This window comes from Leucoraja erinacea, chromosome 13 (assembly GCF_028641065.1).
Source record: "Leucoraja erinacea ecotype New England chromosome 13, Leri_hhj_1, whole genome shotgun sequence".
Taxonomy (NCBI): domain Eukaryota; kingdom Metazoa; phylum Chordata; class Chondrichthyes; order Rajiformes; family Rajidae; genus Leucoraja; species Leucoraja erinaceus.
In genome coordinates, this window is record NC_073389.1 from 24,295,495 (window position 1) to 24,321,497 (window position 26,003).

Genomic DNA, 26,003 nt, shown 5'->3' on the forward strand with positions numbered 1-26,003 from the left:
ATCTGAAATCCATTATAAAGGGGTCCGTTAAAACGAGGGTTGACTGTACATTTGAGTCTGAAGAAGGGATCTGACCCAAAACCTCACCTATCCAGTCTGAATAATGATACCGACCCAAATCACCACCTATCCATGTTCTCCGGAGATGCATCCTGACTGTGGAGTACTCTAGCATTTGCATCGTTTTTTTTTAATAAACCAGCATCTGTAGTTCCCAGTATCTACTTTTGGGCTGTGGTCATTGTGTCCTATTTAAGGGAAGAAAGCTTTGCTGATCATTCTTTTCATTTCTAAGTCCATTGGTATTAACAAACTGGTGCCCTAACTGAGATCACAATTAAGCACCAAACTAGAATCAAATATAGAATTATTGTAATCTGGATGACTCAGTAAGAGAACAGTGGGCATAACATCTCATTGAACCATCAATGGAATTCGGCAGTATAATTATTGTGCAGTATTTGATGAATAATTGTACTACCAAGAGAGTTTAAGCTCCGTTTAGTATCATGTATATAAATTACAATATACATGGTTTTTGTATCTGACTGTGAACTTTACCTGCAACTGAGGATGACAGAGATATTTACAAGATGATATCTTCCATGATTGTGACTGTCAGCCATATAAGCCAAATATAAAAATATCTATAAATTATGGAATAATAATAAATTATGAATATACCTTGTCTTCTGAACTCTCGATATCAGTGGAGTCATCTGCTGTCAAAGACGACCTTCTTCTATCTTGACGTGTTAGGTGTTTTGTTTTAAATTGACGTTTTCCTGAAGGCTTTTCCCGGTCAGTGTTTGAATACTTTGGTGAAACTGGTGAATAAAGTTGGTCATCTTCCTTTCCAAAACACAAGATACTCAGTTTACGACTTTCCTTGCTTCTTTGCCTTTTAATTGATGATCGTGGCACTGGTGTACTGGTTGAGTTTGGCTGTAGTTGCCAACTACTACTTGTTGTCCCAGATAGAGTTGTCTTCTTCCTCGGTGACACTGGAGGTGTTGAGAAACCTAAAAAGTGGACATCATTTTCAATAATCAATTAATGACATGTTAGACCAAGCACCGAGTTCCATAACCTCAGTGTAGTACCATCATAGATCATTTAAACACTGCACAATTAATATGGTGTTCTGTACAAGTGTGAAAAAGCTCAGTGGTCAACTTTGGAAATAAGTTCCAGAACTCCTTAATGCAATGGGCTGGGCAATGTTTACATGTTTAGTACCACAGCAGGAATGACTAGTCGGCATAAATAGTCACTCATTTCAACGCGTACCTTACAGCCACTATAATTTCCTATATTAACCAGAGTGCACACAGGAATGATGAGTGTACGCAGGAACAAAGAGTAGGGATTAATGGGTCCCTTTCAAAATGGCAGGCAGTGACTCGTGGGGTAACGCAAGGCTCGGTGCTGGGACAATGCATTTTGTTGTCTCTGTACTGTACACTGACAATGACAATTAAAATTGAATCTGAATCTGAATCGGGGACCGCTGCAATTTACATTATACATTAATGATTTAGATGAAAAGATTAAAAGTAACATTAGCAATTTGCACAAAGCTGGATGGCAGTGTGAAGTGTGAGGAGGATGCTGTGAGGATGCAGGGTGACTTGGACAGGTCGGGGGAGTGGGCAGATGCAGTTTAATGTGGATAAATGTGAGGTTATCCACTTTGGTGGCAAAAACAGGAAGACAGATTATTACCTGAATGGTGTCAAGTTGGGAAAAAGGGAAGTACAATGAGATCTGGGGGTCCTTGTTCATCAGTCACTGAAAGTAAGCATGCAGGTGCAGCAAGCAGTAAAGAAAGCTAATGGCATGTTGGTCTTCATAACAAGAGAAGTTGAGTATAGGAACAAAGAGGTCCTTCTGCAGTTGTAAAGGGCCCTAGTGAGACCACAACTGGAGTATTGTATGCAGTTTTGGTCTCCAAATTTGAGGAAGGACATTCTTGCTATTGAGGGAGTGCAGCGTCGGTTCACATGGTTAATTCCGGGGATGGCGGGACTGTCATATGTTGATAGAATCGAGCGACTGAGCTTGCATACTCTGGAATTTAGAAGGATGAGAGGGCATCTTATTGAAACATACAAGATTATTAAGAGATTGGATACACTAGGGGCAGGAAACATGTTCCCGATGTTGGGGGAATCCAGAACCGGGGCCACAGTTTAAGAATTAGGGGTAGGCCATTTAGAACAGAGATGAGGAAAAACCTTTTCTCCCTGAGAGTTGTGAATCTGTTGTATTCTCTGCCTTAGAAGGCAGTGGAGGCCAATTCTCTGGATGCTTTCAAAATATAGTTAGATAGAGCTGTTAAAATCTGGGGATATGGCGAGAAGGCAGGAACGGGGTACTGATTTTGGATGATCAGCCATGATCATATTGAATGGCGGTGCTGGCTTGAACGGCCGAATGACCTACTCCTGCATTTATTGTCTATTGATTGAGTTATCTGGGACAAAAAGTGCAGGTTAAATGGCAGCTTTTTCAAGCATGTATTTGTACAGTTCTATATGTGTATACGTGTGTGTGTATATTATATATATATATATGTATATATATATATGTATAATATACACACACACACACACACAAAGGTTCTGATAATGATTTCATTTGTAACATCACATCATTGAAGCACAGGAAGATACTGTTAATAAAAATCATAATGACACTATCAGATGTGCATCACGTCATACATGAATATGTACATGACGTGGCTGTTAGGTGTAGTCTGAGGAATCCTGTTTGAAGTAATGTTTGTGCATTCTTCTGTTCCATCTCCGCAATTCCAATCACATCACAAATTACCCCACCCCCTCCACATACACCAATTCCTTGTTTCCTCTCCCCATCAATTGTTGATCCTCGGTGGTTACACAAAAAAGCTGGAGAAACTCAGCGGGTGCAGCAGCATCTATGGAGCGAAGGAAATAGGCAACTTTTCGGGCCGAAACCCTTCTTCAGTTCGCTCCATAGATGCTGCTGCACCCGCTGAGTTTCTCCAGCTTTTTTGTGTAACCTTCGATTCTGCAGCATCTGCAGTTCCCTCTTAAACAATTGTTGATCCTCTCTGCCCTCTAACGTTGTGTTCCTGCTCCCCCTCTCCCTTACGATCTCCTGCTCCCCTTCAATTGCTCCCTGTTCACACGTTTGACTCCTCCTTCAATCTTTTCTCCTTGTCCCACTTCAATGTCCAGGCGAACCTCAATCTAACTAAAAGAAAAAACAGCTGCCACAGACAACAGACTCCAGCTGGGTACATCCAGCCCCATGACATCAGATGCTCATCAGTCGGTGAGTGGGGGAGGTAGTGGGAGGAAGGTAAGCAAGGATGTTGCTTGTCTCCCAGTCAAGTACACGAGCACAAAAGACCACATTTTCCATGCCAGAAACCACTGCCAACTTGGTGGATGTGTTCGACTGTCAGGGTTACACTTCATGAGTCAGAAATCACTTCCAGGAATTTGCTCTCTCAGGATTAGACTCGCCCATCACCAAGCAGTGAACCAGTAAAGTGCACAGTTGTGGTAGAAGGTTGTATTACAGAAACTGTTGCACAAGAAAGGGTAATTTTTCACCAGAGGATTGTCACAAGTTGCAGGGTGAGTTATGTCCCTTGTCAGGAAGCAACACATAATTACAAGCAACATGCAGTAGAGTTAGTTTCAATGCCATAATTTTAAAGGTTTCACTACACTACAATAAAACATAACAGGAGCAGCAGTAGGACATCAGGCCCTTAAAGCTTGCCTCACCTTCTAACAGGGCTGCCAACTCTCACGCATTTCGCCAAATTCTCACGCTGATCACAAATTTCTCACGCTCTGTCATGAGAAATTCTGTGATCAACAAGAATTTCAAAACTCATATCAACTGCATGGGCCGCGGGTGTTGGAGAGCCTGGGCTGAGGGAGGGATGGAAGCAAAAGGGTGGGGACAGGTGCGGACGGGGAGCCGTGGCTGGCTAGTGTGTGCCGGGCTGGCGAGTGTTTGCCGGGCTGGCTAGTGTGTGCCGGGCTGGCGAGTCGCTCGCTGCAGCTCCGGCCATGGAGGAGCCCCAGTGCAAGAGTCCCAGGCCATCGGAAGCGTTGCGCCACTGCCGTGAGAATCTCTGTGCCAAATTCACCCTGGTGCCCGGCATGGATCAGGCTGCGGCTCGGTATATCCTGGAGGACAACCAGTGGTTGTTGGAAGTAGGTACCAAGCACTGGGTAGAAACGGTGGAAGATAGTGGCCTTCAAATGGGGGTGGTTGGAGAAAGCATCCTGCTTGCCTGCTAGATTTTCACTTACTGTAACTGCAGGAAAAAAATTCCTGATGTTGGGGGAGTTCAGAACCACGGGTCACAGTTTAAGAATAAAGGGTACGCCAGTTAGGACTGAGAAGAGGTTCTTCGCCCAGGGAGTTGTGAATCTGTGGAATTCTCTGCCACAGAAGGCAGTGGAGGCCAATTCACTGGATGTTTTCAAGAGAGAGTTACATTTAGCTCTTGGGGTTAGCAAAATCAAGGGATATGGGGAAAAAAAAACAGGAAGGAGGTACTGATTTTAGATGAACAGCCATGATAATATTCAATGACAGTGCTGGCTCGAAGGGCTGAATCGCCTATTCGTGCACCTATCCACCTTGAGTATATGGCAATAAAACTCGACCACTTGATTTTGAAGCAGTCATGCACGGTGGAGGTATAAACAGGCCCTTCGGCGCAACTTGCCCACATCCGCCAACGTGTCTCAGCTACACTACCTGTTTTTGGCCCATATCCCTCCAAACCTGTCCTATCCATGTATCAATCTAACTGTTTCTTAAATGTTGGGATAGTCCCTGCCTCAGCCACCTCCTCTGGCAGCTTGTTCCATACACCCACCACCCATTGTGTAGAAAAAGTTACCCGTTAAAAAGTTATCTCTTAAAAATACTTCAAACAAAAAAACATTGAAATCATACTTCTACAGTGCACTAAAACATGATTTTAATACATCAAATTTCAAAAAGACCCTACCCTGGGAGGGGAGGCAGCCCCCTCCCACACCCTCCCCCATTCGGTCACTCCACTCCCTCGCCAGGTACCCCCAAGGCCAGTGATCAGTGCTCGCTCAGCCCCCCCACTTTCAAAAACGCTCCGTGGCCCCTGGTTCAGACAGAGAGCACTGGCAGATGTGAGCGGGGAACTGAGACCAGTTGTCCATGATGTTTGGATCCCAATGCTCAGCGCTTCGTGTTTCGGAGTTGGCTAATTTATTGATTTGTAATTAGCCTGATTTGTAATTAGTTGACAAAACCTTAATTTATTAATCCAGAATATCCAAGGCGATGGGATAAGTGTAATTTTAAAATTACATGCAAGGTGTCAAGCTGTCTGTCACAACATACAGCCCCGAAAACCCATTATTTCCTTCAGTTATATATTGGGAAGGTAGCATTATTGTCATTTGGCGACTATTAGTTTTAGCTTGAACCAGGACATCTGAAGATTCAAAGTTTAATATAGTAATTGCGCTGATACCGACTCCAACCAACCACGTAATGAATATTATCCATTCCAGAGGTTTTATTTTTCTGAGACCATTTAAACCTCACTTGGATTTCAATCACTTAAATGTAAAAGTAATTGGGAATGGGGAGCATTGGAACAAAAAATTGCCCTCAGTACATATTAACTGTAATATAATAATGTATGCAGTTATTGGACTTTGTATTTCTGAAAAGTCCCAGCTGAGAGGAAGACAGCAAATTCCTGAAACACACAGTGCTGGAGGAACTCAACAGGTCGGGCAGCATCCGGGGAGGGAATGGACAAGCAACATTTTGGGTTGGGTCCCTTTTTTGTCTCTTCCCTCCATAAATACTGCCTGACCCACTGAGTTAGAAACATAGAAACATAGAAACATAGAAATTAGGTGCAGGAGTAGGCCATTCGGCCCTTCGAGCCTGCACCGCCATTTAATATGATCATGGCTGATCATCCAACTCAGTATCCCGTACCTGCCTTCTCTCCATACCCTCTGATCCCCTTGGCCACAAGGGCCACATCTAACTCCCTCTTAAATATAGCCAATGAACTGGCCTCAACTACCCTCTGTGGCAGAGAGTTCCAGAGATTCACCACTCTCTGTGTGAAAAAAGTTCTCTCTCGTCTCGGTTTTAAAGGATTTCCCCCTTATCCTTAAGCTGTGACCCCTTGTCCTGGACTTCCCCAACATCGGGAACAATCTTCCTGCATCTAGCCTGTCCAACCCCTTAAGAATTTTGTAAGTTTCTATAAGATCCCCTCTCAATCTCCTAAATTCTAGAGAGTATAAACCAAGTCTATCCAGTCTTTCTTCATAAGACAGTCCTGTCATCCCAGGAATCAGTCTGGTGAACCTTCTCTGCACTCCCTCTATGGCAATAATGTCCTTCCTCAGATTTGGAGACCAAAACTGCACGCAATACTCCAGGTGTGGTCTCACCAAGACCCTATAACAACTGCAGTAGAACCTCCCTGCTCCTATACTCAAATCCTCTTGCTATGAAAGCCAACATGCCATTCGCTTTCTTTACTGCCTGCTGCACCTGCATGCCTACCTTCAATGACTGGTGTACCATGACACCCAGGTCTCGCTGCATCTCCCCCTTTCCCAATCAGCCACCGTTTAGATAATAATCACATTTATCCACATTAAACTGCATCTGCCAAACATTTGCCCACTCACCCAGCCTATCCAAGTCACCTTGCAGTCTCCTAGCATCCTCCTCACACCTAACACTGCCCCCCAGCTTAGTGTCATCCGCAAACTTGGAGATATTGCCTTCAATTCCCTCATCCAGATCATTAATATATATAGCTGGGGTCCCAGTACTGAGCCTTGCTAGTCCACTAGTCACTGCCTGCCATTGTGAAAAGGACCCGTTTACTCCTATTCTTTGCTTCCTGTTTGCCAGCCAGTTCGCTATCCACATCAATACTGAACCCCCAATGCCATGTGCTTTAAGTTTGTATACTAATCTCTTATGTGGGACCTTGTCGAAAGCCTTCTGGAAGTCCAGATACACCACATCCACTGGTTCTCCCCTATCCACGCTACTAGTTACATCCTCGAAAAATTCTATAAGATTCGTCAGACATGATTTACCTTTCGTTCCTTCAGCTCTTTTTCTTTTGCTGAAGATTTCCTGCATCTGCAGTTTCTTGTGTCTCAATGACTACCAGAATACTTTGGTTTTAATTAATTCACTATTGTTTAACCTATCTTCAGTAAAATTATTTACAATGATTTAAAAAAAGAAAAATCATTTGAAACTATTTAACTCTGTTTAAAATCATGAAGTCTGATTGTCACTCATACCCTGCCTTGCCCCATGAAAGAACCATGGAGAAGAAAGGTTGAGTGCAGTGAATGCTGTAGATACTGTAGTAGACTGATGGAGGCCGAGTGTTTTGGCAACTTGGATCAGGCTTGATCCAGTCCACAGCAAATCCTATCATTAAAGCAAGTACTAATGTTGGGAGGCCACATCACAGAAGTACACTACTATCTGTTGATGCAGGGAACATTATATTTGCAATTCGTTGTGCAGCATAGAGCCATTCCAGAGCCATCTGTAACACAAAACAGAATGGCAGTCTATGCATCTCCTACTGTCAAAGTTTGGCTCATTTCACGGTCACGCAGATCAGAAGAGGTGGGGAGACAATATAATGGAGAGGCATTAGGTGCAGTTTGGGTCTGTATTCCTTGGGATTTAGAAGAACAAGGGATGACCTTATTGAAACATAAGTCCCTAAGAGGGCGTGACAAGGTACATGTGAAGACATTTGCACTCACGGGAGAGTCACAAGAACTTTGCTACCAAAAAAGGTATCAGCCATTCAAAACAGCTGAAGGAATTTCTTCTCTTGAAGGCAGAAAATCTCTAGAATTCTCTGTCCCTATAGAGGCCAGATCATTACATATATTTAAAGTGGAAATAGATAAGTATTTGAAAGGTCTAACATTTAAGGGCTATGGGGAAAAGACAGAGTTAAGACCAGCACAGATCAGGAATAATGATACTGAATGCAGAGTAGGCTTGAGAAGTCTTCTGGCCAACTCCATGTATTCTTGTGGTTCGTTTGTTCTTGTGTGCTGCAGCCAAAAATGATTTTGTTCTCTTCTAGAACAACATGCCCTTAGCCTTGTCACTCATGCCAATACTTTGCTGCATGGCAACTGCTAATATGATACAAGATCTGCAGACAGTTCACCCACTCCCCTGTTCATGGAGCTAAAGGTCGTCTTCAATCTCAAGCATCTCACAAACAGCTGTCTAGCCTTTTCCATACATTACTGATCAGAACAAGGTAAATAATTAGTATTAAAATATAAAATGGTCACTTTGGATAAGGATGCCAAACAAAAAGAGGTAGTGGAGTTCAAAATCGCAGCTCAGAAATGATGCAGAAAACTGGATAAAATGTACACACGAGTGGAGTACCAGGTGAAATTTGGAACAGTAAAACACAAAGTAAAAATGGATCGGTGACTTTGATACTCCAATAATATCGCCAAAGTTATTAGAAAATGTTGACTGAAACATGGCAGCCAATTTAGCATCATTCAAAAGTGCAACCAATTCAGAACAAAATAGCCAAAAGAATGGAATGTCTGACATGGCCATGATCAAACTGCAGAGCTCTTAACAAACAAATCTGGAACCGTTTTCATTATTCCCTCACTGGCAAGGCATCATCTATTCCTAATCTGGATTTAAATTGAGGAGTTAAAAATCAACCACAATGACAGGTCTGAGCAGATGGCCAGATCAGGGAGGAATGGCAGCCTTCCTTTCTTGAACATCTGGAAAACAGATGTTTTTAGGACAACAATTTCATGTTTACTGCTGCCGAGACTAGCTACATTGTAACTGTTAATTACCTGAATTTAAATTCCACGACTGCTATAATAACATTCAATTTTGTGTCTCCAGATCAATGTTGTAGAACTCTAGCTACTTGTCCAGAAACATATCTATTAGCTACGATGCCCTGCATCACGTTTGCCAAGGCACAAGAAGAGCCTAAAGGAGGACACTGAGGATCTTGGCCGTTTAAGACTAGGTATCTAACAAATTATTTCATAGATGTTTGTATGATGATAAAAAATAAGTTGTTCTTTAAACTGGTATAAAATAAGGTTTAGGGAACAAACTGTGAAATGCTTCTTAATACAAATGCCTGGGACAGACTTTTGGACCAGATTAATGGAGGCAAAAATCTTCAAGGCATTTGAGAAGTATTTGGATACAGCAAATAGTGGTATTTTAGGTTTTTCTGGGTGAATGACACTCTGCCTTTATTCATGCTGTGTGTTTAATCTGTAAAATCGTGAAACATTTAGCAATCCAGAATGTCATATCATGCATTGATTGCAATATACTGGTTGACAAATGCAGAACAGGCAAGTTATGTTTATTTTGATAAACTGAGTTATGTCCCTTTGTCAGAATAATTCAGATGAACAATAGTAGGCAGCATGCACCAACCCACAGGTTTATGGGAGGGATGGGAAGAAGCAGAACAATTTGAGGATTCCAGGAAACACAACTGTAATTTGTCTCTATAAGGGTAAGCATGTGTGTGCAACACAAGATATGGTATTCTGTGGAATGGAAGGTCACAGCTGAGCTGAATATTTATTGAGGTGCAATCTCAGGTACATTTCACTGCACCTTATGGTGCATGTGACAAATACATTTGAACTTGAACTTGAGGGCTGGCAAAGGCAAATGGGAAGCAGAGCCTTGGTCTTGTGCAATGGAGTATGTGGCAATTCAAAATATTGTCAAGTGCTTTAGCTGGGATACACTGAGTATTTCAGGACAGCTTGATCTTTCAAGAACTCGCCATGTGACGTGCATAATGATGGATCATAATCTCATCATGAATGAGCTCCGTTACTGTACACAACTTTCAAAAAGGGACTGTGAGCCAATAGAGCAGCTGATATACCTCATTCAAAACATCTAATGTAAACATTTGCTGAGAGCAAGAAACAAGAGGATGCTGAACTCCTTCAAAGGCACAGTGGCACAACAATAGAGTTGCTACCTCACAGCACTAATTTGATCCTGACTTTGGGTGCTGTCTGTATGGGGAGTTTGTACGTTCTCCCTGTGACCACTTATGTTTTCACCTGTTGCTCCGGTTTCCTCCCACACGCCAAAGACATACAGGCTTGTAGGTTAATTGGCTTCGATAAGTTGTAAAATTTCCCTTAGTAGGGTGATTGCTGATCGGTGTGGACTCAAAGAGCCAAAAGGCCAATTTCCACGCTGTATCTCTAACGTCTAAAGAAAGCCATTGCGATTGGCCAGAGATATGAATGGCCAGTAACTTTGGTGATACCTAAATGAGCCACAATTTTGAGAGAGAACGTTTAGGATGACAGAGAGTCATCAAATATTTGAGCACAGTACAGGCCATTTGGCCCAACTGTTTGGGCTGCTGCTTATTCTAATTCCACTCTCCCTCTTCTCTTTGCGTACCTTTCAAAATTATTCCTTTATACGAACCTTAATTTTGAAATACATTACGGAGCCTTTTCCAACGGCAGATTGCACTAGAGAATTTCCCCAGTTAATAAAAATGATTTTTTTTTGCCATCTATCCTTTTATTTGTTCTGTAAATGTCCACAGTTAATGTTCTCCACTTAACACCTCACTGTCCTGGAAATCACGCAGCATTTTTTATTTTAATATTTCATTTCCAAAGCCTTTTAATGAATCATGCCTTAATCCTCTAAATTTTATTGCAAAAAATCCCCTTTCCAACTGCTTAAATTTCCAGTAAACTGTGACTTGGATAATGATGTTTCTTTGCTCTGCTGAAATCTTAATACTGGTTTCTGTACTCAATTATACTACTTACTTTTTACTTTCCCATGTACTCTAGTTATCAGATACATTGACATAAAAACCATAAAAAGCTATTATTTTAAGCAGGAAACACAAAACAAGTCATTTAGAAACCGTGATAAATGTTGGATAGAAAGTATGTCCTTGTGGTCAAAATAGAGAAAATAGATTTTTCTTTAATAGAAAATCCTTTAGAATAATGGCAATTCATATGTTATAATGCCTTTGTATTCAATTGAACTCATTTTCAGACCAAATTACTCAACCCTATTGCTTTCTCTGCCACATTTTCCAGAAATTATGGTGCAGAAACTTTATACAAAACATACTAAATTATCACAGCAGTTGACCAAGGAAAATAATAAAATTGTAGTTTCTATCTACAGCTTTGGTTGACTTTTTCTAAAGAAAAACTAAATGAACGTTGACTTGCGTTAACAAATTTTGATCATTCATAAAAAGCTGATCATTCATAAAACAAACCCCTCAGAAGGCCAATTCTGATGTTTCAACTTAATCTCATGTGTGTTATGATACACATTGGACTTAGTTATTCCATTCTATACTCTAGCCACTTTGAATTCCTCTTTTTACCCTCTCTTGTATGTTAATTTTCTGTGATCATGCTCTAAAATTTACAAATCCCTTCTTCTGGACTTCATGGTCAGTTCTGTTCTCTTCTATTTCCCCAGTTCATTCCAGTACATCTGTATCGTCAACATTACAATCCACACTACATCTTCTGAATATCTTCTATTCCCTCCAATTCTTCCATTTCCTGCTTTTCCTTTTGCATGTAAACTTCCCATGAAAACACAGGAGAGACAACAACTGCCCATTTACCTTCTTCCTTCCCACCAAACTGATACCAAATGTTCCTTCAATTGAGAGATGATCAATCTGAATTTTTGACTGTCTCTCCATTGGTCCCACTCTACTTCATGTGTACTAAAAGCATTTTATTTTTACTTCAAATTTCTAATACCTTTCATGTGTCATGCATCTTAAGCTTGGCAATATTAGGCTAAATGTTAGTATCATCTGACATGGTATAATTTGATAACAGCCCCTGTCGATTTACCCTGAAGTAAATCTTAACAGACTAGGTAATCTATGCTTAAAACTGCAGGGTTTAAAGTGGTTTGTGAAACAAAAGTGGGAGCCAATCAATAAATAGATAACTGCAAGGAAGTATCTAATAACTTTTTGCTCAGGAATAATAATATAATCAGTATAAAAATCAAATGAGAGTGAGGTCAAGTCCTATAAATTTTCTTTGATTGTGACTTCTCCTAAATAGCTACAATGCGCTGCAATGCTGAGATCTACATTCTGCATGCTGCACCTTCCCCTTTGCTCTAGCAATTGTACTTGAGTTTGACTATGATATATCTGATCTGATTGAACAGTATGCAAAACAAAATGTTTCACTGTACGAAGTACCTGTATAGGGAGAATCTAACAAGAGCCCTATTTTCCTTGATGAGTACATTCAGTGTTTCATAATTAAACAATTAAACAAATATACAGACTATTCCAGATTTCAAATGTACCTTTCTCAAAGTCACTTCTATTGAAGGTCTCTTCAGATCCATTTCTGTTGGACTTGGTCACTGATGCTTTCTTTATGGTTTTTTCATCTGTCCGGTCCTTGACTTTTGTTTCTTTTGCAATAATCTCTGACTCCTTGCCTCCAGCTAAATCCTTCCTGCTGTGTCGATCTGTCTTGGAAGGCGAGGATTTGTCGGGGGACACTTGCTGCTCCCAGAGTGCCCGCAGATGATGCAAATGCCTTTGCTTGCGTGGATGGAGTCCTGTCAGTTCAATGCACACCTTTAGGTTTGTTACTTCGCTTGTGTGCGAATCTTCTGAATTATCCGTGGAGTCATCATTCATCTCTTTTTCAGTCCATTCATCTACTTTGAAAACAGCTTAGGTTAATGATAGATGCCCTACACCTAACACTATAAATAAAATCATGTTGCTCTAATGTTCTGAGAAACACCTAAATATTATGCTTTTGAATATTTCAATAGAGATGTGTTTTTTTCCTGTAAATCACAACAGACTCCTTACAACTCACAAAGAATATGTCTCCTTAGATGGACATAAAATACTGGAGTAACTCAGCAGGCCAGGTAGCATATCAGGATAAAATAGATGGGCAACGTTTCAGGTTGGGATCCTTCTTCAGACTGATTGTAAGGGAAAGCAAGAAAGGACCAGGACCAATTAGGGGCGACAACAAAAGACAGGGTGGTTCCAATATTGGTCAGGGAGATGTGATCTCAAGAGGAATACATCATTGAATGTATCTCCTAAGTGGACTCTTCGTATCTCCTACATATGTGTCCAACTCATTCCATCAAATGAAGCTCAACAATTTATGGACAGAAGTATCCTTCTATCCTACAAAGACATCCAATTTTCTGCAAGTGACATTTTATTTGCCAATATTTTTTTTTTTAAAGCCAAATGAAATATTAATAAAGTGTTTGATTCTTGTGGATTTAGTTTCTGTAGGGCACAGCTCCTGAATTTAAACATCGATCGAATTTAAACACTCATATTCTATGCTGTCACACCATTAATATATCCACAGAAATTTCATATATTATATCACATATTTCATTGTGACATAAAAGGCAGCCAATTTGACCCATCGAGTATGCTTCTTCCCATTGCTCAAATAATTTTCCTTGCAATTCATTCTCTCCAAATTTCTATCAATAGTGCTCCTCCCCCTAGATTTCACCGCCAGTGGTAATTAATGGTGGCTATTCAAACTACCAACCCACATCACTTTTGGATACAAGAGAAAACCAGTGGAAACCGTGCAAGGGAGAATGAGCTAAGTCCACATTGACCACATTGTGGCCAGTATCAAACCTGGGCTGCTGTGCCTAGAAGGAAGGTAATCTGCTAGCCCACAAATTAAGTGGCAGCCTGATTATTCTTATTATAAACAAAAAAATGTCCATCTAAAATGATTTATTATTTTGGCACAAGTGATTTAGACTGCCCTTAAATATATAAATTGCTTTTCTATTGATAATTAATTAAAATTTGATAGAATAGAAATTGATTAGATTAATCAGTTTCTGTTTAATGCATTATATAATTGTATATTCAATGCGGAGGAAGGAACTGCAGATGCTTGTTTAAACGGTAGATAGACACTAAAAGCTGGAGTAACTCAGCAGGACAGGCAGCATCTCTGGACAGAAGGAATGGGTAAAATTACAGGTTTAAAATCGATGGAATTTTTCACATGGAAAAGCTGTTTAACCTATTTTACCCAACTGAGTCTTAACTTTATTATAACAACACAAGCAGTCAAAAAGTTCAAAACATGTCACCTTACCCAAAATGGAATTTTGTCTTTTTCTTTTCATCCTGAAAATTTCTGGCATCATTGATCGATTGATGCAAGTCTCATTGTACCCCTTCATCTCTGATTGTACTTCATGAGTGTATATTTCGTCCTGGTTGCTTCCTAAAATGTCCTTACAATATTGATTATCCTGATCAAAGGTTGACTCAGAATTATAACTTGCATCCTCAGGATGAGATGTCTGTTGAGGCTTTTCAAAGTCCTGATTAGAAGAAGATACTTTCTGTGTGGTGGAACTATCTGCCTTGCTTTGATCAGTCCAATATTCGCCATTTTCATAATTTTCAACCAACCGATCTAGGTGCTTTGCATTGCCATCTAGATCATCTGCAGAAAAAGTTGCTAATTAGTTCCCATGTACTTCAATGTGATAACAAGCAGAATTCAGTGTATTTTCTTCCAAATAACTCCTTTGGAAATAAAACTTTTTTTTCAATTGAGAGAAAAAGTTAATTAATGACAATTGTTCAAGCCTTGCCCAAACCACTGAAATAGCTAGAACAGTAGTGACAAATTGTTTCGTTTCGTTTAGAGAAACAGCGTGGGAACAGGCCCTTCAGTCCAGAGTCCGCACCTACCAGCGATCCCCGTACACCAGCACCATCCTACACACTAGGGACAATTAAATTTTTTTACCAAAGCCAAATCACCTTATACATCTTTGGGAGGAAAACAGAGCATCTGGAGAAAACCAACAGTGATCACGGGGAGAACGGACAAACACCTGTGCAGACAGCACCCGTAGATAGAATCAAACCCGGTTCTCTGGCGCTGTACGGCAGCAACTACACCAATGTGCCACCCGCCCACCAGTTGGATACTGGAAATCATGCAAAATGATTTTAGGGTGACAGATGTGTTCTGGGAGCTTGTTCAAAAGAGAGAAAGCAAAAACCAACAAGTACACTCAACTTGTACTCATGTCATGTTGGGAAATTCCCTGGATGAGGTCAAAACTGAAGGAACCCTTGTGAGTTTAAACAACGACACAAGGTTAAAAATGCAAGGAGACCAAGCCATGAAGGAATTTGAACCTGAAAGTGTGGTATTAAAATTAGTTTGCATTTGAGGACCAGGAGCTAAATATAATTTTTTTAAAATATAATTTTGCATGTACTTGCCCAAAGAAAATTAAAAATTAGAAGTGCAAATTCAGCATAATACATTAGCTGTTACAGAGACAGGATAAGAATAATGATATAAACATAACTCAGATGAAGTGTGTGTATATATATATAAAAATAACTTTGAGCCTTTTGTGTGGAAGAAAGTATGAAGTTAATTCATATCGACAGCTTTGAAAATATGATTCCACGTGGAAAATCTCTTTCTCCACATAACAAAAATGTAACTTGTTCTTTCTATAGACCCAAATAATTGATTTGTACAGAACTACAAAATTGAAAATGATCAGCTCTCATCCATTGAGGAAACATGATAGTTGATAATTAAAATGTTAAATCTTTACTTAGAATGGAAAAATATCACAGATGAACAATGTAAGAATATGGGAAAGGAAAAAGGAACACAATAAATACATGAAAAAAGAAAGGCCTACATATACTTATGTTTTTCATCTTATAACGATGTCCCCAAAATACTTTACAGATGAAGTATTTTTTGAAAGTAGAAGCAAGGACTTAGGTTTATAAAACATAGACACAAAGTGCTGGAGTATCTCAGCGGGTCTGAAGATGGCTACCAACCTGAAACATCACCTATCCATCTCCTGGGATACTATCTGACCCGCTGAGTTACTCCAGCACTCTGTGTTGTTACTTTTTGAAAGTCATTGTTGTTACACTTAGAAATGTGGGAACGAATGTATGCACATCTAGGTCCCATTAACAGTCAAAATATGATGGGTACACAAGAGTAAAAAAAAGAGCAGCTGGAGAAATTCAGCAGGTCAGCATCCGTGGAAGGAAATCGACAGTTGACATTTCGGGTCATTACCGTTTATGCAGACTGAAAGAGTAGAGTAGAGTTTGAGAACTGAAGAACTGTTAAAATACGAGACATGAATTTACAAATGATGGAATCTTGTGTAGAACACAAAATGCTGGAGTAACTCAGCAGATCAGGTAGCATCTCTGGAGGACATGGATAATTCACATTTCCGTTCGGTATCCTTCTTCATACTAAATAGAATGTCTTGTAAAGTGCTAAGATGGGAATTTGAAAATGGTTACATCAAGGAATGATGAGGGACACAAAAATTGAATGAAGGAAAAAAAAGAGTTTGAGAAGTTTTCAAAATGGATTAGTGGGAAAAAGGGATGTATGAAAAACTTGCAAATGAAACAGAATCAGCTCATCCGCAAATTGGGGAGAATGAGAGTACCAGTCACCCTACCACAGTTGGCTGTTGTGCACAGGTTTAAGGATCTCATTACAGAACAAAGATTGGAACACTAGAGAAGGAACATTTAGTACAGGTCATCCATGGCTAACAAACGGATTCCATTTTTACAGATGTCCACAAGTCAATTTTGTCCAATAGGCAGAAAATACATAAAAAATCACTCAATATGGTAACCATAACGCCACAGTGTTGTAATGAATAGCATCAAAAGCACATGAGAATGATAAGAAAGAACAATTACTAAAGTAGAGAGAAGAAACTAGTGGTGCTGTTTGCAGGAACAAACGTGTATATATATACACATCAGGCATTATTTCCCAGTACTTGTACAGATGCTTCTTAGAAAAAAGTAGTTGCCTCCACCATCTTCCCAGACAGTTCATTGCAGAGGATGGATGTAATCTGGAACATACTGCCTTAGAAGATGGAGGAGTACTTTCATTTAACTAAATTTAATTTAACCCTCAGTTAGGAACTATCAATGGAGATTTGACTTGCTAAGACAAGAAGGCATTGGACAAAGTGCTGGGTAACTGGGATTTGTACAAATAAGTATTTGACATGGTGGCCCAGAGGGCCAGGTTCTATGCTCTTTGACTCTATTAGTTGGTAAACAGGTAAAAGCAGCATAAATTTGGAAATAGTAGAGATCAAAAAGATCATACAACTATTAACACAATGCTATTACATTGATAGCGTCCACAGAACTAAGCTCATTACATTTAAAGCCGAGTTAGATAAATATTTGAAAAACATTGCTTAAAAATCATTCAGAGAAGAAGCATGCAGATGCGATGAGAGTAGATAGTTGGCATTGACAGATTAAAAGGTATTAGAGGCTAGATTTTTGACATTTCTACCAATAGTTAACAAGAAGAAGAGACAGATTTTTAGTAAGGATTCTGTCAAATCAAATAAATGAAGATTTGCAAAATCTCTAGTTTATTAGGTCCTTTTTATTTGTGCACCCATTTTCCTAAGCAATAATGGTTGGTTATAACTCATTTATGCATGTACCTAGTTTCAAATTCATTTCCATTTTAAATCAAAAATAACAATTCCATAAAAACCAAATCAATTACCAATAAATCAGTAAAAACTTCCATCTTCTAAGAACCTTTCTATTTGATCTGAACCATTTTGGCGATAACATTTTTGAATTAATATTACTAAGAATGTATTATAAGTAGTCTGTCACCATTTCACAAGCCACCGAATTGTTGTACTCGAGTGTTAGTCAGCACTTGGACAATTATTCTAACAGATGAAATGTTATTTCGGTACATACCTCTGATAAGTTGAAGCTGTTTTTCTTTTGACTGTACCAAGAACAATGCTTCAGAAATGAATAGTTACTGAACTGCACCAAGATGCTGACCACATACACCGTAAGTTTGAACATTATGGACATTTTAAAAATAGTTCCTTTGGCCACAACTGATCACCCCGAGCACTGAATTACAAGCACAACATTTTTGCTAAATTAATAATACTTTCTGAATTTTTTTAAATGTGTGGGGACCCATTTATATTCCTTGAACTTTCCTCAATAGTGGAAAATGAATACATACCAGACTTGTTGTGCGCTCGCACTTGCAGAAGAAGTGGAATAAAGTCTTGGAATCCATTCTTTTGTTTCTTTTGGAAGGCTAATTTAAAGGCAAAAAAAAGCATTGCCTTATCCAAACAGTTGATTTTTCAAATAAAATAAGCTCAATACTATAAGCTGTTTTGGATGATGATCTTTTCCATAATACCATAGTTGAAGAAATATATAGAGAAATTACAGATTATATTGAATGCTTGATGCCTTCATGCTTACTATTTTAGCAGACACACGAACCCATTTTAAGTAAATGAGTTAATAATTGCAATAAAATAATAAGTAGGCAAATGGCATATAGAAACATAGAAAATAGGTGCAGGAGTAGGCCATTCGGCCCTTCGAGCCTGCACCGCCATTCAATATGATCATGGCTGATCATCCAACTCATATGAAGATATGAAAGTCATTTGTCAATATCATTGACATCAATTTAAAACGTAATAATTCTTATTCTATTTATATACTCTAACCTAACATTCACACTTAGACATTTTAGTGGTTATCATTGTGTAATGTTTGTTGCCGAGTCTTTTAACTTTAAATTTTCAAGTCACTAGATCACTTTGTTATACTTTTCAGCTGTATAAACTGGGATGTTCTGTAATTTGTTGGCCACTATGCATCAATTAAGCTGCATTATAAATCGTTTTATTTGTCCCTAAGCTACGTGTTGCTGGAAAATAAAAGGTATCTGCATTTTAACTGAGTTCAGGTAGAGACTCATCTCCGATCAAATAGTCTGAACTGGCTTGTATGTGAACAGGCACCTAGGTAGGGACTCCCACCATCATGCATCAATGGCACTGAATAAAAAATATTTTTTACAATATAAATATGACTTCTTGCTAGTGTTACTGTTAATAATATGCAAGATGAATATCGGTAGTGTTTAGCCTTCTAACCAACAGAGGACAATTATTTGTATAACAGTGCATTTGTGTGAAATCATTTGATCACAGCTAACAAGAATCATATGACTCATAGCACATCCTGTAATTTATCACCATGTGGTATACCATGGTAATACTCCATAGCATTGTTGTCATGGTAATAGTTTCAATTCACCACAGCAACCAGGCAATTTCATTACTAGTCTTTCACTGTCAGGTAGATACAAAGTGCTGGAGTAACACAGCGGGTCAGGCAGCTTCTCTGAAGAAAAAGGATGGGTGATGTTTCCGGGCGGGACCCTTCTTCTGATCGAAAGGAGAGGGGAGGGAATTGGAGGTAAGAAAAGGAAGGGCTGGCAACAGATGACCAAGGAAGGGTGTAGCTCATAATTGCCCATTGTTGGCTTGGGAAGAGGTAATAACGAAGGGATGCAAGGATGCGAACCGTGGAATTGGTAGGATGACTAAGGTGGGGGAGGAGGGAGGGGGAAAGGGTGGAATGCAGGAGTGCTGGGGATGCTGCCAGACCCACTGAGTTACTCCAGCACTTTGTGCCTATCTTTGGTATAAACCAGCCTCTACAGTTCCTTTCTATGCATTTGCACTGCCAAGTTCAAATGGCAGACAAGTAGGAAGACTAAGAGGGCATTCAAGAATTAACCAAAAGTTCCATAGCATTAACCACTTTGAGAGAGAAAACTTACTTGCTGAATTGATCAGTGACACTTGTACCTTTCACTTCTTAGAATCACTTTCTGAATAAGGTATTGAAAACCAGGTGATACTATAAGATACAGAAATACTAACTGCAATAGCCAAAAACACACAAATATATCGGGATGAAATAATTGTTTGTTTAGAAAATGGGTCCTGGGTTATTATACTACACTATTCAGTCTGTTGTCTCTGATATCATATGAATTTCACATGTTGGGATTAGGTTTCTTCTTGCCTGTGCAACAAACTTTTGAATAATTCAAGCATAACTATCTAAACCACAGAACATGTGTGAAATTTTAAACTTGTTATGTTTCTGTCAAATCTACATATTTTTTCTGCAATCTTTCAGTTTTGATCAAGGTTCAGATCCCGACACAAACTTTGTGAGATCCTGAAATTGCGAGATTCCATCAGTAAAACTGGCTCAGGTCATCTTCAAATTTACCAGAGGCAATGGCTCAACATGTATTTACATGTTAGAAGGAATTAATTTACTAAGAAACTGCAGTATTTCTTTAAAAATGAAAACTAGGCTGGCTGGTTGCAATGGTGTCCACTGTTCAAAGAATATATTTCTGAAAGTTGATAAATCCTCTTTTATTTTATAATAGTTTTCTTTTTCTAATTTATGACAATAATGGCATAACCAAAATCAAGGTTATGTAAAATGAACAATAATTCAAAAATATATACTGCTCAACACATTTCTTCAAAAATATTTCAGACTATCAAGGTAATGTAGATAAAATTAAATTCCTATCATATCAATGGTAACTGCAAAACACTTCCCTTAGTTCATCTGGGTAAAGATTTGAGTTTCTAACTTCTGGATCAAAACAGAGTGTTATTGTTCAAAAATATTTACTAGATCCTGAAATACTATTCACTGCAGTATATTCATGCACTATCCCATGTAGAGTCCAGAGATGCAGCTAATCCCAAATTCCCAGCTCCTGTCTGGGATTTACTTTTCTTTGAACGGCTAAATGTTGGCGTCTCTGAGTGGAACTGCCAGTCACAGCGGACATGATATGGTGCACCGATTTGAAAGTCATCATGGAGGAAAATATATTTTAACTGGAACTAACGTAAATATATACCATTGCTTGCAATTAATAGATCACTAACCCTTCCACATGCAATAATTTATCAATACACCTGCAATGTAATTCACCTTCATCAAAATTCTCTATTGATGTAAACTCATCTTCCGAATCTTCCTTTGACTTTTCTTTCTTCCCAGTGAAGTTCTTCCATTCAGTGTCATCTATTTTGTTGTCCTCTAAACCATCCTCAGATACCATACTATCATCCCGCTGTTTCATCTCAAGCTCAGAAAAGCGCATCATAGCACGCTAGAATTATAAATGAAAGTATTATTAAATGAAAAACATAATCTCTTATTGTCAGCAGTAACAAATTTGCCTTATTTTCACACCTGTACTGAATGCTCATTGAAAGAGAATTTCTAAAATCAGCAAAAGCTAACACTGAACAGTGTTCTTAAGTTGTATCAATGCACTATTTAATAAAATGAATAACCATAGTATCCCCTATGAAAAAAGAGGATTGTTGCATGTTTTTTTAAAAATCAGTATATTTCTATTGTATATAATCTTTGAAACATGCTTGAGAGTTTCAACACAACCAAAGTAGTCTGTAGACTAGTGCTGGGGTCCACATCTATTCACTCACTGCCCAAACTTGTGTTAACTAAAATCATTTAACAATTCTTTTCATGTAAGTTAAACAATCTGAGAAAAATCTTAAGAACTGACCTCACAGTAAGCAGCAGGCTGATTTAAAATACTGTCCTCTTGTGATAATCCTTCCATCTATTCAATTAAAATGATCACTCAGTGGGGAACTTTATCATTCATTTTTACAGACACAAACCATTATTTCACAACAAGAATGAAAATCATCAAGAGGCTTTTCACCTATCAAAAATGTGTGTAAAGGTGGAATGTTTACTGAAAACCTTACATACAATAAATATATACAGTACAAATGTGTGAAAAAAGCAAAGAGGGAGGATGGGGAAGGGGTGAGGAATTCACCTAATTAATGGACCCATATGTTACATGGCTAGTGTAGGGAGAAAACGTATTTTTAAGAGGTCATTAAACAGATCTCTAGTTTATACTGCTACACACTTTCTGGTTTAAGATTATCGTACAAGAACAATAATAGCAGGCAGTGCGAAGCATGTTTTAACATGCTACAGAAATACAAAATAAGTGTGGCCATGCAGATTTCCAAAATTCATTCAAATAAGCAGCACAACCATGAATACAAGGACAAAGCCATTACATGAAAGTGAACAAGTCTTCATGTTATTTCCTAACCACACTATATTTGGTGATTTTTTTATACATACATATTATTTTATCCCTTGTTTTGAAAATATGCATTATGTTGAGATGATACGAATGAGATGACTTTGTTAAGAAAACAGAAAATGAATGTGATCTCAATGGTATAACATATAAACTGGCATCAATTAGACAAATTTGTTTATGAAGGAACTGCAGATGCTGGTTTAAACCAAAGATAGACACAAAATGCTGGAGTAACTCAGCCGAACAGGCAGCATCTCTGGATAGAAGGAATGGGTGACGATTCGGGTCGAGACCCTTCTTCAGTCCCTTCTTCAGTCTGAAGAAGGGTCTCGATCCGAAACGTCACCCATTCCTTCTATCCAGAGATGCTGCCTGTCCCACTGAGTTACTCTAGCATTTTGTGTCTATCTTCGGGACAAATTTGTTGATTGATGCCAAAACATATATGGGCACAGTAATTTAGTGGTCATGGTATTGCACCAACAACCAGAAGGTCTTGAGTTCAAATTCCACCATGGCAATTTGAAGAAATAAATCAATTACATTTTGAAATTTGTGGACAATATGGTCTTGACTCCAATCAAAATCCTCCAAGGTTTGCCTGGTCTGGCCTGCAAGTAACTTCAGCCCCTTGCTATGTGACTGGCCATTCAGCTCCCCAGGATAATGAGAGGGTCACTAAATATTGTCTTGCGGGTGTTGCCAATTTACTTTCATGCTCATGAAATTGTTATGATAGATTAGTCCACTGAATAATTCCTTCATTTCATGGCCTAGCAATAGGGTGTATGGAGCAGCCTTCAGAAAGTTTCAGAAACCTATTTTAAGTAGTGTTCATGTCTCTCAAGCAAGAATATTAAACGTTAAAAATGCTTTATAAAATCAAATATTTTTTTAAAATAAAGAAGCACCACTGACAAACAAGTTAACAACTCACCTGTAGTGCTCGTTGTTCTCGACTAAGTTGGCTAGAGTCTGCATATAGTTCAGTTGTGACACACTTAAATTTATCTCCCACATACCCAGCTGAGTTTGCTATTCGCTTAGTTAAATTAGATTTCTTCGGCTTCATAAATCTAGCAGCTGTTACCTCCAGATCTTCAGTTCTGTCTTTGGTATCACTGTGATTCAATTGAGCGAAAAACTGCCCAGTTTCAGCACCAAATTCCTTCTCTGTATTTGTTTTGCCAGAAGAGGTGGCAACATGGTCAAACATAGGACTGTTCTCCGAGACATCAGCAATTAATTGAACTGTTGTGCTTTCTTTGCTTTGGCTGTCTGAAGTATTTTCTTTGTTTAAGTTTTGATTTGGTAAACAATGGCCCTTTGATAAGTTACAGGTCTCTACTCCCTTATGGGCATCTCTGTCTTTTTGGATACCATCTTGTATAGAAATGGTTTCCACAGAGTCAACTGTTTTGTCACTGTTTTCCTTTCCAGAATTTTGTTTGTTATTGCCTTCTGATGGGATGCACTTTTTAGATATTTTTGCTTCAATTTTACCTCGTTGATCATTGTGTTCTAAGATCAGGTGTTTGTCCTTATTATCTTTGGCAAAGGTTTTGCCATGATTCTTTGCACTGTGACATAATAGTTCGTTTATTCCTGAAACAAGTAGCTGGTCTGCATTTATTTTTTGAGAAATCTCTGGTGGTCTCTCTCTGGTAACAGGCTCTTCTCTGCATCTAAGACGATCATGTGATCTGGATCGCCGTTGTGTTCCTTCACTCCGTTTTTCTTCATGAATGCTGTGTGACGTGATAATAGGGTTGATCAAATTCTGGGTGTTGTGAAATAGGGTATATTCACTTCTGCACGTTGGCAAGCTGCTATAAGAAAGTCTGTGCTTTGGTGTCAAGTTTCCTGCATATAGGTTGCCACTGGGCAATAAGGCAGGATGGGGGAACACGAGTCCTTTGTCGGGTAAGGGAAGGTGGCTAATTGGGATTCCGTCTGGCGTTGAGTAAGTGAAATACCGATTTGGATATGGTAAAGGTGGGGATAGAAATGTCTCATTTGGAGTTAGAAATATTGAACCTGATGGATGACCACTCTCAGTTGCATGCGACACAAAATCTTGACAGCTTCCTTTGGTCCCTTTAGTGGGCTGCTTACTTGGTATTGGAGAGGACTGTCCTGTTTGGTGAATGACAGATGTCTTATTCGAAGAGTTATTCCTCTGTGCCTTTTCAGACTGAACCCACTCAGTGTTAACATTTGGTGAAGGTGAGGCGGATGCAGGTCGGCCCAATCCAGAGACCGAACATGGAATATGAGTAACAGAACTATTGGAACTTCCAATCCTTGGACACGAGGAGCTTCTCTGGTGTGGAATTATGCGCTCTAGAGTTTTATTGCTCACCAATATACTACCAGTTGGATGGTCTGCCGGAGAACCGGTACTAGGAATGGCCCAGGTTGAGTGCAATTTATTGATAATAGCAGGCCTTTCAACAAGAAGATCATTATGTATTGAAGTTGAAAAGCTTTCAGAATGTGTATCCTTGCTTGCCAATGAAGAGTTGTTTCTCCATTTGCCAGGTGCCACTTTATCGATGCTCTCAGTCTTTGACACCTGATCACTCGTGATCTCACCACCGCCTACTTTAGAAGACAGATCTAGAGGCTTTTCATTACAGTCTTTGGTGGACGGCTGCTTTTCTTGCTGCACTGGAGTCTTAGTCATTTTTTGTTCAGGCTGAGTGTTTTGTGGATGTGCTGCTGTTTGTTGGAAGTTTTCACTAGATTCTGGCTTTGAGGTTTTGCCATTTACTGATCGAACGGGAGAAGTAAATTCACTACTTAGACTTAAATAACCATGAGGAAGTGCCATTGCAGGAGAAGGCCCAGATATCCTAGCAAGATGCTTCTGAAATTCAGAACTCTCTCCAATCTGCTGTGAGGTTAGGTGAAGCCGGGAAGATGGTCTTGGAGATTGCAACAGTGAAGCTGGGTCAGCAGAATTTGACTTTTCATTAGCTGGAACCCTTGTTTTCTTGTTAGTTGAAATTTGATGAGTCAAAATATGTGGATCAACTGGCAGTCTCGGGTTACCTGTCATTATCCCAGAAAGGCATTTTTCAGAACAGTGAACCATAGAGGGCATTATGGGTGATGTTGCAGTTGGCGTAATCCTTAGTGGAGAAGGAAGAGATGATGGGATGGGAGGCAAGCCATAGTGTGATGGTGGTATGTATAAGAAGCGGTCACTGTGACTACAGACGGGCGAATAGGTTATGTGCTGCGGTAAGCCATAAGAGTTCTGCGAAGGTATCAAACATGTTTTATACATGCTCCTTGGGTAATTGCTTGATGAGTCCACAAATGAATACATGCCTGTTGCTGGGCTCTCTATGTATGGATTAACCCACGGAAGTCGCAAGTAACTTGGACCAGTTCCATTCACCGGAGTTTGTTTGCCAGCTGAAGATCCTTCTAAACCCATTGGTTCACCTCTGGCACCAGCAGCATTTTGTAGACCAGGAGGTGATTTGTACAGCGTACTAAAGCTTTCATGAGCCTTTGTGCAACCACTGCCGTTTTCCAGTGTTTCTGGTGGATGTACTTTGTAATTCAAATCAGGCATTCTATCGGTCATAAATCCCAGACTGGTCATGGCCACTGCAGCCTCTTGTTCCTTTTCATTTCTTAGCCCATGTGCAGTAGGGTATATAATACCATTATGGTTTCTGAGCTCCTCTTGCATGATCCCACTGGCAGCTCGAACTCGATCAATCTGTCTCACTGAGGCCGCATCCACCTAGACAAAATTTCATAAAGATT

At 39.4% G+C, this 26,003-nt stretch overlaps 1 protein-coding gene across 11 annotated transcripts in view; it reads right to left on the reverse strand.

Moving 5' to 3' along the window:
• Positions 1 to 26,003, reverse strand: part of bcor (BCL6 corepressor) — a 260,969-nt gene that overhangs the window by 21,409 nt on the left and 213,557 nt on the right. For 9 of the 11 annotated variants that reach the window (XM_055644604.1, XM_055644609.1, XM_055644606.1 and 6 more), the window contains 7 exons: positions 23,158 to 25,980; positions 21,657 to 21,713; positions 21,053 to 21,233; positions 18,234 to 18,311; positions 14,268 to 14,624; positions 12,457 to 12,822; positions 685 to 1,022 (listed from right to left, as the gene is read on the reverse strand). In XM_055644604.1, coding sequence (XP_055500579.1) covers positions 685 to 1,022; positions 12,457 to 12,822; positions 14,268 to 14,624; positions 18,234 to 18,311; positions 21,053 to 21,233; positions 21,657 to 21,713; positions 23,158 to 25,980 — 4,200 coding nt within the window. The remainder of the gene's footprint in view (positions 1 to 684; positions 1,023 to 12,456; positions 12,823 to 14,267; positions 14,625 to 18,233; positions 18,312 to 21,052; positions 21,234 to 21,656; positions 21,714 to 23,157; positions 25,981 to 26,003) is intronic. The other 2 variants (XM_055644605.1, XM_055644607.1) reach the window with 2 other exon arrangements.